At 36.0% G+C, this 15,489-nt stretch overlaps 1 protein-coding gene across 1 annotated transcript; it reads left to right on the top strand.

Annotated features, from left to right (window-relative positions):
• Nucleotides 1-10,242: 10,242 nt before the first annotated feature.
• Nucleotides 10,243-15,489, top strand: LOC107569238 (gastrula zinc finger protein XlCGF49.1-like; the record flags this gene model as incomplete). The annotated part of the gene is made up of 2 exons (XM_016255272.1): nt 10,243-11,255; nt 15,484-15,489. A coding segment is annotated over one exon (705 nt), but the record flags the coding sequence as incomplete, so codon positions are not given.

The raw sequence follows: 15,489 nt of genomic DNA, 5'->3' as shown, positions 1-15,489 counted from the left end.
GAAGGTGTTTTAAATATTTGTGTAAAGATGTAAAAATAATCACAAAAAATGTACATTACAAATAGCTGTATTCAGTTTAGAGTTGTTTATACCAACAGCACATTTAGCCATTTTCCAGCTTGCATGTAAAATTTAGAAACACTCTCATACTTACAAACTGCTGGCACCTTACAGCTGGAAGAGCATAATATGTCCCGGATGTGGAAGGATATGAATGTTTTTCCGATGAATGTGGACTTGTTAGTAGTAACATCATATGCTTGTGTAATTTGTCCTCATGTCCAGTGGTTTTTTCAACACCAGTTTTCATTGGCTTCTGAGGTGTTGATTGTGGAACATATTTTAGTCTGACTCGTGTTCTGCAGGCTGATCTGGTTCCTGTAGGCTTTCCTAAGAATATACAGTATTGCTTGTCAATACTATTTGAAGCTATACTAACTTGAATACACACTGTGTATTATTATTATTACTATTTTTATTTTACTTCACCCTTATGAAAAGTAAACAGTTTCAGAATGGTTTTACAACAAATCTCTGTGTCTCTGTAGTAAAACCATGGTTAACCATAGTTTAAACATGGTGCCTGTAGTACAACAGTTGTTATACAAATGGAAGTAAACCACTAAAAAACATGGTTTTATTAAATCAAAACTTCATTTTATTTGTTACTTTTCGTGAGGGCAACTTTACAAATAAAAAGGACACATACAAAGATCTTGTTCACATATCTTAGTTGGATGTGGAAAAACCATAGGTACAGCTGATGGTTTAAGTCGTATGTGATCCTCTCCTGGGTATGTAAAATCATCAGGGGAAAAATGATCGCTGTAGACCCTCAACAACTTTAGTACGTTAATGTGTGTGTTGATATCCAGCCGAAGAACAATCAACCATAACTTCCGGCGAGCAGGCTCAGAAGTTGGGAATACGTGGAAAGTCACCACTCCCGAATGAGTTCGCGCGAGAGAACGTAATCTTTTAGTTTTAAGTCGGTTTGAACAATCCGGATAAGCGCAAGTAAGTACCATTTTGATTAGCCGTCGTACCTACAATGTTTGTGCACTGTGTAAACAATGAGTGACGTATACGAGCGAGAGATCACTTCTGGAGCTTGCGTAAACTATGCCAGAGCGCGTACACACCTCACACACCGGATGCCGTGCGCGCACTCAAGTCAGTTGGATATAGTGGTGTATTAGAGGTAAAAAAATTATATAAATACTGTTCGGTTTCTCGCACAAACCGATTGTTTCGTGTCTTAGGACATCAATGGGTCGTCACGAGCCGCAGGGTTTAATTTGGATTTGTCTGTGCATGTTTTTTTTACTCTCATATATTTTGTGACCATTGCCATGCATTATAAGACTGACAGACTGCAACGGTTGGAGTTAAAAATCTTTGTGTTCTACTGAAGAAACAAAGTCACCTACATCTTGGATGCCCTGGGGTTAATCAGATAAACATAAATTTTTTATTTTTGGGTGAACTGTCCCTTTAACACAGGGACTTGCTGCCACCAACTGGTGGTTTTATTGTCATTTTTATGTATCCATGACAGGCAGATTTTGTCATTTTTAAAGAAATTCAAACAATACCATTTTGTGGCTTTTTAATGTGTCATGACAGATCACTGTAGCGCCTCTGTTCAGTTCCCGATCAGGGCGAAGTTCACAGGATTTTGTCCACAGAATGATAAGAGCACACATTATTTTAAAGAGACAGCTGGCACAATGTACTTAACATCCAAATAAATTCACAAGAGCAAGAATATTGTTTGCACATGTTTATTTACATTAAAGGCAAAATAACTGAAATAATAAGGGCACACGTATAGATCTGAAACTTCTTTAAGTCTGTCTAAATATAATTTAGTAATTGCAATGTCTTCTGGTCCATATCCTTTCCTTAGGAAGGTGTGCTAGACACTGATTAATGTAACATAAAAAAATACTATACATATTTATATATTTTGCTATTGTATTATGGAGTGACACTTTCATAAACTTTTCTATACTGCTCTGATTATATAATGGTAAATATTACAATATCATAGCACAACAACAGTGATCAGAAATAATGGAGGTAAGAAGTGGGTTATCCTTCACCTGAAATGTTTGTCTTTTCATCCTGAAATGCGAGGCAAATGTTGGATCACAATAATTAGGAACCACAGTTTCCACAAATCCCTTCATTTGATTGGGATGTTCTCTTTTATTCTGGAGGGCAGGGGCAGTGACTGTACCATCGAACGTATTTTGCAGTATTAAACACGTATTTATACCGATTTAATCAGGCTCCGAAAAATTCTTCAAAAAGAACACAAAGAATGGCCTTCTCAGCTGCCATAGTTGCAACTCTTGCATCATCAGAACAGTGTGTTCAACGCACCACCGTTTCTGTTTAAAAAACGTTTAGCACCGTTTTTGTCGTGGCTGAACGCAGCCCAGGTGAACTACTTGACTAATTCCAGTACAGAACCTATAGGATGTTGCGCATGCGCGACCGAACAAATTTGACTGAGTAAAGAAAGACATGAACATCTTGGATATTTTGCAGTATTAAACACGTATTTATACCGATTTAATCAGGCTCCGAAAAATTCTTCAAAAAGAACACAAAGAATGGCCTTCTCAGCTGCCATAGTTGCAACTCTTGCATCATCAGAACAGTGTGTTCAACGCACCACCGTTTCTGTTTAAAAAACGTTTAGCACCGTTTTTGTCGTGGCTGAACGCAGCCCAGGTGAACTACTTGACTAATTCCAGTACAGAACCTATAGGATGTTGCGCATGCGCGACCGAACAAATTTGACTGAGTAAAGAAAGACATGAACATCTTGGATTACATGGGGTGAGTACATTATCAGGAAATATTCATTCTGGAAGTGAACTTGTCCTTTAAGTTGAATATATTTAATTTTATATTTTTAATGTTGAAGTATTACTGTGCCCTGGACTTGACTGGGACTGACTGGTATGAGACAATAGACATGGTAGTCAAGGCAGCCAGACCATGGACAGCAACGACGATGACACCTTTCTTGTCACCTGTGTCACCTGAGGTCGAACAGGCTACTGAAGAGGAACTGGCCTGGATGAGGAACGGAGACACAAGCAAAGGTCAGGTAAATCCTGAAGTACAGAAAGCCATGATGAAATGCCAGGGGAACAAAGCCTGCGCGCTGGCAATACTGCAGAAAGAGGAACTGAAGATCAAAACGAGCTGCTGGATGTGTCTGCAAATGTCTCATGCCTGGAAAAAGCGCTATCGCTACCAGCATGGAGTTCACCCAAACGCTTGTACAACTGCCACAAATACGATTAGAGGATGACTGCTGCTGTCTATTCTCGTCCTCTCAGGTAGAGGCGTCTGGCATCTCAAACGCACTTACCGAATACCGATCGGCGAGATTTGCCGCTTGAAGTCGAGGGAGAAGTTGAAAACAGATCACTGCAGTCACTGATTCCCGCGACTCTCGCGCACTGTTTGCTGTGCCCTACTGTTTCCATATTCCCACATTCACATAATCCAGAAATATGCTTCCCTACAATATACAAAAAGTAATTTAACCCACAGTGCCCCAACCTCAATCTACACAGTTTAACGGAGTCCCTACGAGATGGACAAGCACAAAAACATATTTTCTTAACTTTAGGTTGAATAGAAAAATAATGTCTACCCTTGATTTCCTTTTCCCATCCTCTCTGCCATTCTTTTATTAAGCCCTCTTTTAACTCTTTCCCTCAGTTCCACCCTCCCCAAGGGTACACTGTTTGTTGTCTTTATTGCAGTTAGATGAAGTTGGTTAGATATATTTCTCAAATAAACAAACGTTTTAGACATTTACACGTGGTAACAGAAAGCCTTTTCATTCAGTAATTTATGTCCTGCTTAATAGAGCGCTTGTACAATTTAACATAAGCTTGTACTATATAAATATCAATAAAATGGGGTCTATAATTTTCCGTTTTATTAATGTAAATCTGAAATAAATATTAAATATATTAAGTTTATATAAAAAGCTTTTACAGTTAAAAACAAATGCCAGCATTTGTGTAAATAAATATAAAATGCAGGTCAGCTGTTTTTTAAAGATCACATTGCATATAGGCTAGCCTATAATGAAAATAAAATACGATCGATCATATTAATCAATAATAATTCAAAAAGTAAAAACATGTATGCATGTAGTTAAAACGAAATTGAATGGAGAAATTTAAGTAATTAGAAGTCCAAAGTTCTGTAGAACTGGCTGTCCTTTTTGTATTGTTTCAATACTAAGCCAAATTCTTGAACTGGATAATGAGTTTCTTTTCAGACCACTTGCCTTTATGGATGTGAAACTTGCCATGTAGTAAAACGATTTCATATAAAAAATATGACTTGTGTCCATATAATTTCCCCATAGTAAATAAAAACAAAATCACGTTGTTAGTTTTTTTATTGCTCAACTATAGGGGGGGTTTAATTTACACAGTGACTCACAAATTATCCAAGGAATGACATAAATGCATTATTTATGCATTATTTTATTTATTTGTAAGACTTTTTTATGACTAAATTTGGTAATAGGAGAGTAAAAATATTTTTAAAACGTACACCGTTCAAACTAGGCTGCTTATGTTGAAGTGTTTGGGATGTGGCTTTTAATGATGAGACCTTTTTTGTAATCAGGCTCTCAAAAAGTATATAACAATTTGGATATAGATTTATCGGCCAACATATCGGTTATCGGCTTTCAAAAATAAAGAATAATCGGTTATCGGTATCGGCCAAAATTTTCATATCGGTGCATCCCTACTTGTGTCCATATAATTTCCCCATAGTAAATAAAAACAAAATCACGTTGTTTGTTTTTTTATTGCTCAAATATAGGGGGGGTTTAATTTACACAGTGACTCACAAATTATCCAAGGAATGACATAAACCGAAATAACAAGTGAAAAGGTTTCAAGTAAGTATTTTGTGTGAACACAATCGTTGTCATACAAATCTGAAAGCAAGCCGTTGCGGCAAGCATGCCACCCATCTAAAGCAGATGCAGAAAAACGGTCACAAAAGAACCGGACTGTCAGTACATTAACATTATTAGTCTTAACTCTTAAACAATGTCTTTCATATTTCAAGTTTTTCCTACATTTTCCCGAGAAGTCTCTGGTGTAAAGGTATAACGGAAGTACAAATACACTGCTTTGCGGGAAAGCGGAAGTTAGCTGACGTCACGGTGAAAAGGGCCTATTGAAGCAAAAAAAAAAGTTTAGTCAAATGCACAGACAATTCTCCTGATTTGACCTTACTTTTTTGGTGACCACATTGATATATAACAAAGATATTCTGTAAAGACCCATTCACACCAGGAAAAATATCTATAACCATCCAATTTTAATTGCCACAACTATGACTGATTTCTCTATTACTGAACAATAAAAACAATAAAGAGGTCAAGCATTTAAAGCAGCATATTATTTAACTGCAGCAACCACTTAGAATAAACAGAATGTTATCATCCATTTTGTGGATGCTAAAATAGTTGGCATTAGTTATTGTTCTTGGAGTGAAAGAGTGGGGCTTCAGGACACGTTAGAGAAGCTCTGTGTTAATGTATAGGAATACACTTACCCCTAACATAGATCTGGGTCAGGATCCTGGAGTTTCTTGAGACAGCATCATTCTCCTTGCTCATCGGGAACCAGAGGTGCAGCTCCGCTTTGAATTTGTGTTTGAGGAACTGGTACCATGACTGCAAACATAGACGGAAAAAACAGATCAGATCAAAAGGAAAACCTCCAATTCTAAAAACATTTATAAACAGAAATGACTGCTGATCATTAGAACTTCTGAGATATCTTACACTTGTAAGTAACTTAGTCATTTCCTTCCAGATTCGTAAGGAAAGGAATATTTCACAAGAAGAAAAGATCTACACATATTCTGCATTGGTAAGGTACCTAAAAGATCAAATAAAACAAAAAAGTAAAAAAAACTAACTAAGATGTAATAATTTACTTATAAAGTACTATAAATACTTTAAATGTATATTTAAAGTCAAGCAAGGGTGAAAAAATTACAAATAAGTTCATGAAACTGACTTACATGTGTCCTATTCTTGGAGATTTCTGACGTGTCTTCATCAGAGTCTGGTATGAGGATTTCTGGAAAAGAAGGAATGACAAAACCAGCATGCAGTGAATTCAACTTTAATTATTATAATTACCAATATACCTAAAGACATATTATGTAAAGTTGTACTTACATTTCTTTTGTTGAAGGCTGCTGATGGCATTCTGTTGGTCAACAGTAACCACCTCCATCTCACTAAATTGGTTGAATTGGGTCCATTTTGTCTGGTTCTCGTTATCCCCATCTACCTTATTTTATTATATGAAGGACAGTTGAAGGCTACATTTCAGCAACACAAATAAAATATTTCATTTAATAAAAATATACATAAATACATTCATACATATAAAATAATTCAGTGTCAAACAGACTGTGAGACACATTAAAAATACAAACCTCATGTAAGCGACACGCCTCTTGCATCTCGTAACGTAAATAAAGGCATTCAGAATAGGAATTAAATACAAGCATGAACTCACCAGAAAGGGACCATCACCATCACAGCATCAGGCTGTGTTTGAGGACAGTTAGTTGTTTGGAGGACTGCCAAATATCTCTTTGAACTTAATAATGGACACAATACTTAAGTTATGTGTATTATATTTTGCCACAGTAACACATGCTTTATTTGGAATTTTTTATTATAACCAGGAAAATATAATATATACACTCATATATTTTTATGCTTACTTTTCTAATATTAAAGTTTCACTATGTACAAATCAAAACACATGCTTGTAGCTTTGATTTGTGAAAGAACTTCTCGCTTTTACTGGCTTTAGGATGTAAAGGACACTCTCACTCTCTTGTGGTTCAAGTTCTCAAGGATGATTTACGCTTTCTAGATGGGTGGGATATGAAAAACAATTTCACTGAAAAAGAATTATCACAGTTTTTAAATGAGCAACTTAACCTCCTCAATTTTTTAAATATGAGATTTCATTTGACATAATATCTTTCACATCAATCAACATTTTTTGACAGTTTAAATGTTCACATGTAAAGGATCCTTGTAGTGGCTCACACAGTAACACAGCGATGACACTAATTTAAAACACTATATATATATATATATATATATATATATATATATATCTTAAAAATCTCTAAATAACACAATTTGTACCTTTTTAGCTTTCCCTTGATTTCAGCAACTAACATAACTTATCTGCAGAGAGAAACAAAAACAAACATGTGAGTGCATGGGACATGATAATTAAAAATTCTACAAAAATCCAAATAAATATTAGTATTGAAACGCAACCGTTTCTGTGCGCCTGTTTGGAGTCCTCTTGAATGGGGCGGGGCGACACAAATAAACGCTTGATGACAGCACCTGCTCGGCGCTTCTCACTCCAGTCCAGCAGGTGGCGATAAAACACATTCCTTTGCCAAACACCATTAAAACTCAGAGGAAGAAGATTCGTTTCACCAGCTCTCTGTTGTTTTTACGTGATGCTGTTTACAATCTGTTAGAAATGTTGTTTCTGTACGCTAAATAGAAAAATACAGTTTTTGAATCAGGTCAGTAAATACCTGTAATATTCTCATCTTCACAGTCGTGACTAAGTTTGAAGCAAGCAGGGATATCTGGAGGAGTATCATCTGAACTGAGATCTGCTGCTGTGAAGATGCTGTTTGTTAAAGAGGAGAGTGAAGAGGACACGAGTGAACCAGAAACCTGGAGAGTAAAACCTGAGGAACCAGAAACCTGGAGAGTAAAACCTGAGGAACCAGAAACCCGGAAAATAAAACAAGAGGAACCAGAACCCTTGAGACTAAAACAAGAGGAACCAGAAACCTGGAGAATAAAACACGAGGAACCAGAACCCTGGAGAATAAAACACGAGGACACAGAAACCTGGATAATAAAACACGAGGAACCAGAACCCTTGAGACTAAAACAAGAGGAACCAGAACCCTTGAGACTAAAACAAGAGGAACCAGAACCCCGGAGAATAAAACACGAGGAACCAGAACCAGGTTGGTGTTTATTATAAATTAATCTTTAATGAGTTTGTGGTATATTAGGCTAACAGAGAGTTAACAGGGTGCCTGCAGATCCTTAAGTTTTATATTCCTTATTATAAAACGGTTAGTTCCATTCCTCGATTCTGATTGGTCAGCAGCTGTGTTTTATTCACGATACAGCACGGCTTTGACCTCTTCACCCAATGGTTCTGGGTATCACTGAGCAACACCCTTAGCAACATAAACAATCAATAATATAGCATCAAAACTGTTTCATGTTTTAAGTATTTTGGCAGAATGAACTGTTTGTTTATTTAATGAAGAATGAGGGGCCCCTGCTTATGTTGCATCTTTCATCTTTAATTGAGACCCCGCCCTTCCTGTCTAATAATTTTTTTATTTTTTGAAGTATAGCAAAAAATGACATGTTTACAGAACAAATTGGCATACAACTTACATTCAAGGACAACAGTTTTAAGAGGGGCTTAGACTTACACAGAATAAAAAAAATAAATAAAGAGGAAAAAAAAAAACATTAAAAAAAATGACATGTTTACAGAACAAATTGGAATACAACTTACATTCAAGGACAACAGTTTTAAGAGGGGCTTAGACTTACACAGAATAAAAAAAATAAATAAAGAGGAAAAAAAAACATTAAAAAAAGAACATTCATTATTTAAACCATCTATATTAATAAATATAGATTAAACACAGGGGATAAAAAAAACATTATAATAAATTATATTTATCAAATAAATCTTAACAAGATTCCGACTTTTTTATTTTTTGTTTTTGACAAAGTTTTTGAGTATAAGTCTCAAATAATTCTATAAACATGGGGGGTGATTTAAAAAAATCTACATTTGTGAATAAAATTCTTCGCTAACAAAAGTAAAACATTAATCAGAAAACCTTTTTTATCACCTTCTTCATAGTTTCCATACTTAATATCTATAAAGGACAGGTTCAATTCAACCACATTTTCCTCTTTTAACCAAAGTTGCACTTTGTCCCAGAAGATACTAGAATATTTACAAGCAATAAAAAAATGCTCTGTATTATCTGGAGATGCGTTACAAAATGTACATAATATTGTTTCAAAATTAAATCTAACCCTTGGAAACTCTCCAGAAGGGTAAATACCATATAACATTTTAAAGTGAGTTTCTTTCATTTTGGGGTGAACTGGAAATTTTAAATATGAGGTTCTAATATGTTTAAGCATTCGTTTGTCAAAGAAAAGATCCAAATTATTCCTTACAGACCTGTAGGGAAACATGACATTGTTGAAGATTTGTCTAATATAAACGTTTGTACATTTCTTACTTTTAAACTCAGTTGGCCCAAGGTATAGTGCCGGTAAAATTGGTGTAAATTGACTATATAATAAATAACCTTTCATAATAATTTTAAGTCCAGAGGGGATGGCTGAAATTACTGTGAAAAACGGTTTTGGATGGCATGCAAACCCATGTTTAAGAGTAAAAGCGTTGTAATCCAACACCTCTCCAGCATCATCAAAGTGACAGACTGGCACTTGGGCCATCAAAATGCAAATCTGCTCTTAATCTGAATAACGTTATAGCTTTAATAAGCATTAATCTATCAATACATACACTGAAAACTATGCAGTATTCATTTACATTTGATTACTTTTAGATTTCTTTTGTAGGCTATTACTTATCTGGACAGTAATGTTAGTAGAACTTCATGGAAAAATGACAGCACTGTTTATTTCATTTGTATATTTGTTTTATTGTATTTGTCAGTTTGTTTTACTTTGTTTCTTTGTTCATGGTCTTACTGTATCTTATCTTATGTATAAAACACTAAAAATGCCTGCACACTGGTGCATTTACAAATTGATGTTTTATATTCATTTCATTAAATGTTTTTTTACATTTCAGAATATAAAGCAATGTTAATTCAGCTCTTAATTTGTCATATATATATATATATATCGAATCGATAAGCAGTATCGATAAGAGTAGTAATACCGTTAAAACCTTGAAGATACCCATATAGATTTAGTTTGTTGTAATAGGAAAAATCCTCATCAGGGTTGACCTTTATGTCCACATTTCTCTGCTGTTTACAAGTTACTGAAAATGAACCATTTTTACTTTTATTTCAGAGTTGATTGAAGAAAACAAGAATGAAAAACTGAGTGAAGTTGAGGAGAAAATTCATGTTAAAACTGGAGAAAAACCTTGGAGTTGCTCTCAAACCGAACAGAAAGATTTAAGGAAAAGAAGAGCCCAGAAATCATTCACCTGCACTCAGTGTGGAAGGAGTTTCACATACAAAACAAGTCTTGAGCGTCACATGAGAGTTCATACTGGAGAGAAACCGTTCACTTGTGATCAATGCCAGAAGAGTTTCACACACTCAGCAAACCTTAAGAATCACATGAACATCCACACTAGAGAGAAACTGTACACATGCGATCAATGCGGCAAAACATTTTTGAGGGCTTCAGTTCTGAAGGAACACCTGAAGGTTCATACAAAGGAGAAGCCACATTCATGTTATTTCTGTGGAAAGAGTTTTTCATGTCTACAAAATTTGAAAGTACATCAGAAAATACATACTGGTGTGAGAGAGTACATGTGCTTTGAGTGTGAAAAGTCTTTTACTTCAACGAGCCGTTTAAAACGGCACCAGAGGATCCACACTGGAGAAAAACCTTATAAGTGTTCACACTGTGACAAGAGATTCAGTCAGTCATCAAATCTGAAAAGACACAAGAGGATCCACACTGGAGAGAAACCGTATCACTGCACTGCATGTGGGAAGTGTTTCAATCGTTCATCTGCTTTACACAGTCATACAAAAAACAATCACAGTAAATAGATCATCTTCAGATCCAGTACTTTCAGATCTGATGCCGCGTCCTCAATAAATGTGACACAATAATGAATCAAACAATAAAATATAATTTCACAGTGAATAAAGCTCGTCATCTTCTTCAGAACCAGCAAATTGAACTGTAAGATTCAAATCAACTCAAAGATGGAGTTCCTTCCTGAAGAACAATGTCAAAATGTTTTATTATTGTATATAATTTTGCTTCATGATAAGAATGATATCATTGTGCTTTCTTATGAGTTTCATATAAAGTTCAGTTGTCATTACTGACAGTCAAACAGCAAAAGAATGCTGTCTTTCCCTCACATCCTTTGGCTGGCATTACAGTAGTTTTGATCTCTCTATCATTGCGCCGCTCACAGCTGAGCACGGATGGTCTGCAGGATCTGATGATCAGTACTCGACTCCATCCTCCTGCAGATATGTGTGAGACTCGCTTCATTTGCTGCCTGTTTTTGATCCGGTCAGTAACATGCTTGTACATGACCAGATAGAGCTTTATAAAACGGATAGTTCCGGTCCTTGATTCTGATTGGCTGAGCCACGTTCGAAGCGGTTGTAAATTACTCTACAAACATACACCTTTGTTTACTTCTGTGTATTGCTCGACAACCACTTTGTTGCAACCGCAACTGTTTCTGAGGAACATCGTTTGGTGGAAGAATACTGTTTTCATTAATATCATTACACTTTATTTGCTCTGTTTTATTTTGTGAAACCTTACTACGTATATGGAATAACCATTTTTACAGTTGTTTACAGTGAATTTATAACAGCTAAGGGGCGTTGTTAGGGGCTTATTGCTTTATTTTAACCCTTTTTATCTTCTGTCTAGATATGTACCCTTTTTGCCAGGCATTTTTTCTGTTTATCTAATTTTATATTTTAGTTTTTAAATCTGGCCCATGGCATCAGTTCTCAGTGAAACGTGTTGTAATGGCTGACATCTAATTCTGTGAGATGCGTGAGTTTCTCTTCACAGCCGGCACACACGTAAAAAAGAAAGACTACAGAAGCTTTTATTGAGAATTAACAGTATGTTTCAGCTGTTTTAAATAAAACATCAACATCTAAACCTCTGTTTAGTTGCTGCAGAAATTGTTTGCATTTATGGTCATATATTTATGCATGAGGCATTTGCTTACAGAGAGCTGTGAACAAAGCAGTCAGTGGAGAGGCGATAGATGGTGATGACTGAAAAACGCTGGGTTTATTACTGAGCACAGAAAGACAGTTTAATGGCTGATAGGATCCACGAGCTTCTACTCTCAGCAAATCATCTCCAGCAGCAGCTGCAGTTTGGCAGGATACTCTCAGGATGCTTCTACACGTCAACAACTTTAAAACATTCAACATTTTAAGTCTTAAGTTTTGAATATTTTTTTTTGTCTTAATTTAAATCTTCCAAATAATTGTCAAAATGTTATGTGTATATTGCTGTTTCTCATATTCTTTCAATAAAAGTGTCTGTGAAATGAACAAATCTGAATGTAATAGCAGAAAATCAAATATCAAGGCTTCTTTGCTTTCTGTGAGTCAAACATCAGTTCTTTTCAGCTTTTATATGATAATACAGTTGACCACAGAAAAGATATTGGCCGCTTATTAATTTATTCATTGATAATAGGCTTTAAATAGTTATGTTTCCTGTATAAACCCTGTGTGTAAACTATTGATAACAAACATCTTAAATATTAAGACTGCTCAGTTAAAGAGGAATCAAACTGACAGAGATACTGTAAGAAATACATTTCTATTTTTGAAGTGCACTTTTAAAGCTAAGCATTTTTATTGCTAAAATAAAACTCAACGAACAGTTTAAAATGAACCAAAAAATTTCAGAGAAATCACTCACTAATGAATAACATGAATTGTACAAAGAGACTTGATTGAATTTGTGACTGGATGAAACTGAAACGGCTGTAAAACAGCTGAAGTCAAATTAAACTCTGTGCCATCAGATAAACTCGGGACGCTCTACAAATCTCAAACTATAGTCGTAAGGACAGGTTCGGCAGACCTATGCTGCTGTTCACTGGAATCACCACAGGTAATGTCTGAAGACATGAAAGACATTGTGTTCATTCTTACAGCTGAAAATCAACCTGTTGCTGAAGTGAATGCTGCTGTTGTGACAGGAAAAGAATGACATGAAACACCATTGTTAGAGCATTCCTGATCACTGAGAAAAACATGGGCTTTCCTCTGCAGCTTCTGCTCTCTGTTAAGAGCACTGGTGTGTGTAGGAGTGGAGAAAGACTGCATTTAGATATTTTGGTCATGGTTTGAGTATTTGAAGGTGGAGACATTGATAAATACACTCCTCTCATCTCCAGTGCAGATTCTGGGTAGATACTCATTTATCATGTCATGCATTTGATTCCTGATCTTAGAGAAGAGCAGAGTGTTGAACTGAAAACCTCTGAGCAGATCAGTGAGGTGGAGTTTCTTAGGACTCTGATGGAGTATGCTTGAGGAAAACTGAACTGGGATCAAGATGAAGCAGATGTGATTCTGTGATGTGATTATTTTCATCAGCTTTGTCTCAGATCATCTCTCCAAAGCTTCAAGAAGTAAAGCTTCATCCATCACCATCAGGTCCGAGTGCTGCAGCAGAGCGTCCATCATCTGAAAGAGATGCTGCTCCACACTGGAGATCTTATGAGAAACTCATGCTATCTAAACATGCAAGGGGAGATCAAAAGTTCAGAGACTATGCCCATCATGATAAACAATGGAAAACAGGGTAACGTTAGTCTGTTTGTGTAATGATGTAGTATAGCACTCCTGACAGACAGCTCTCTTTCTAAAGGGCCACTTAATGTTAAAATGTTTGCAAGTGTTCTGTTGTTCTTGGGGACATTTTGTATCTTTTACATCATGTACAGTGACTAAAATAAGTATTTTACCACAGTAAAGTGACTTTTACTTTACTGGACTGATTAATCCCCACATACAGGGAATTACAATAGTCCAGACGTGAAGACACAAATGCATGCATCACTCTCTCGAAATCATAAAACGGCAAAAATGGCTTTATCTTTGTCAGTGCTCTTAATTGAAAAAAGCCTGATCTGACAAAAGTATTTGATCTGTTTGTCAAATTTTAACGACTCATCAAAAAGTACCCCTCAATTTTTTAGCATGGATTTGCTGTGAATAGATAAAGGGCCTAAATTGAATTTAGGGGACCCATATGTATTTGGGGGTGCAAACACAATCATCTCTGTTTTAGATTAATTCAAATGCAAAAAGATCTCATCCAACCAAGTTTTCAGGTAATTCAAACAAGTAAGAAGAGGCCCTAGTGAGCTACTTTCCTTCTTTACTGGCATGTATTTCTGTGTGTCATTAGCGTAACAGTGAAATAATATTCCATGTTTTTTTTTTTTAAATAGACCCAATTGGAAGTGTAAGGGTAAAAGAAACTCAGATACTTTGATCTCCTGAGAAACAGACAATACACTGGCATCTTCAAGACACCCCACAGAGGGGTGGTGCAGGAAACGCCTCTCTCACATATGCATCAGTGCCTTTTCATCTGCTCCCTCCACTGGATTCACTCAGAATGGTCAATAGTATAATGTTCTATATGAATGCAAATAAGATTTACAGTCATGTTTGGTTTCATTTGAATAGTCTCAGGGTGAGTGGTACAATGGTCTTAATCTTACAAAAGTAGACTAAAAGATAATACAGATCATAAGAGTTAAGAGATACTCTAAAATGGAGTCAGATTAGATACTAAAATGGAGTCAGATTTGAGTTCAACCTAAATTTAATAACTCTGCGTGCTGAAAAGACCAAACACGCGAGTAACCTTCATCCACCACTGGATACCTTCCTTGGGCCAAGTGCGTGGACCTTACAAAGTGGTGACCCTGACGCGATCACCTTACAAAGTGGTGACCGGCGATGCGATCACATAAACAGGCGAGTGACGTTTTTTCAGCGGAATATGGATTTGCACGGAACAAAGGGTTTAATCATCTCCTTCTCTTTCTCCAGCTGCTGTGGTAAGTCAATTCTTATTTGCCTTATAGAAATATTGAGGGAAAGACAGACGCATCCCATATATACACATTAATAGAATGAGTCGGAATACTCATTGTTAGACCAGAGACCGGATCCGGTGGGTTTGAGAATTAGACGAAACCACGTACTTGTCAGGAACATGATAGCGGGAGCGTAGACGAGGAATGACATCCCTTGTTCTGAAATGGAAATGTCTCTTTGTTTGCCTAAGCAACAAGAGATGAAACTTAAAATTGGAATACCATCATCCAAATTATATTCTGGTACTCAACAGAGAGTCATAAATTAGAACCTAAAGTTTTAATCTGCAAACTGCCTTCTCTATTGTTTTATTTGCTTCGTTGCAACTAATGAGCAACATTTTAATGAGAATGAACAAACAGAATACAAATTCCAAATTAGTAAAAAATTTGATTTGTGATTGACTGAAAGGAAGGCAATTCAAGTTGATACATTTATATGTGAAAAGTAAATTGGGCAAAACAGAATGGT

The sequence above is a fragment of the Sinocyclocheilus grahami genome, unplaced genomic scaffold (genome assembly GCF_001515645.1).
Source record: "Sinocyclocheilus grahami isolate Dianchi unplaced genomic scaffold, SAMN03320097.WGS_v1.1 scaffold1325.1, whole genome shotgun sequence".
Classification (NCBI taxonomy): Eukaryota; Metazoa; Chordata; class Actinopteri; order Cypriniformes; family Cyprinidae; genus Sinocyclocheilus; species Sinocyclocheilus grahami.
Note: the sequence above shows the minus strand (reverse complement) of the source record. Positions and strands in the feature narration are given on the sequence as shown.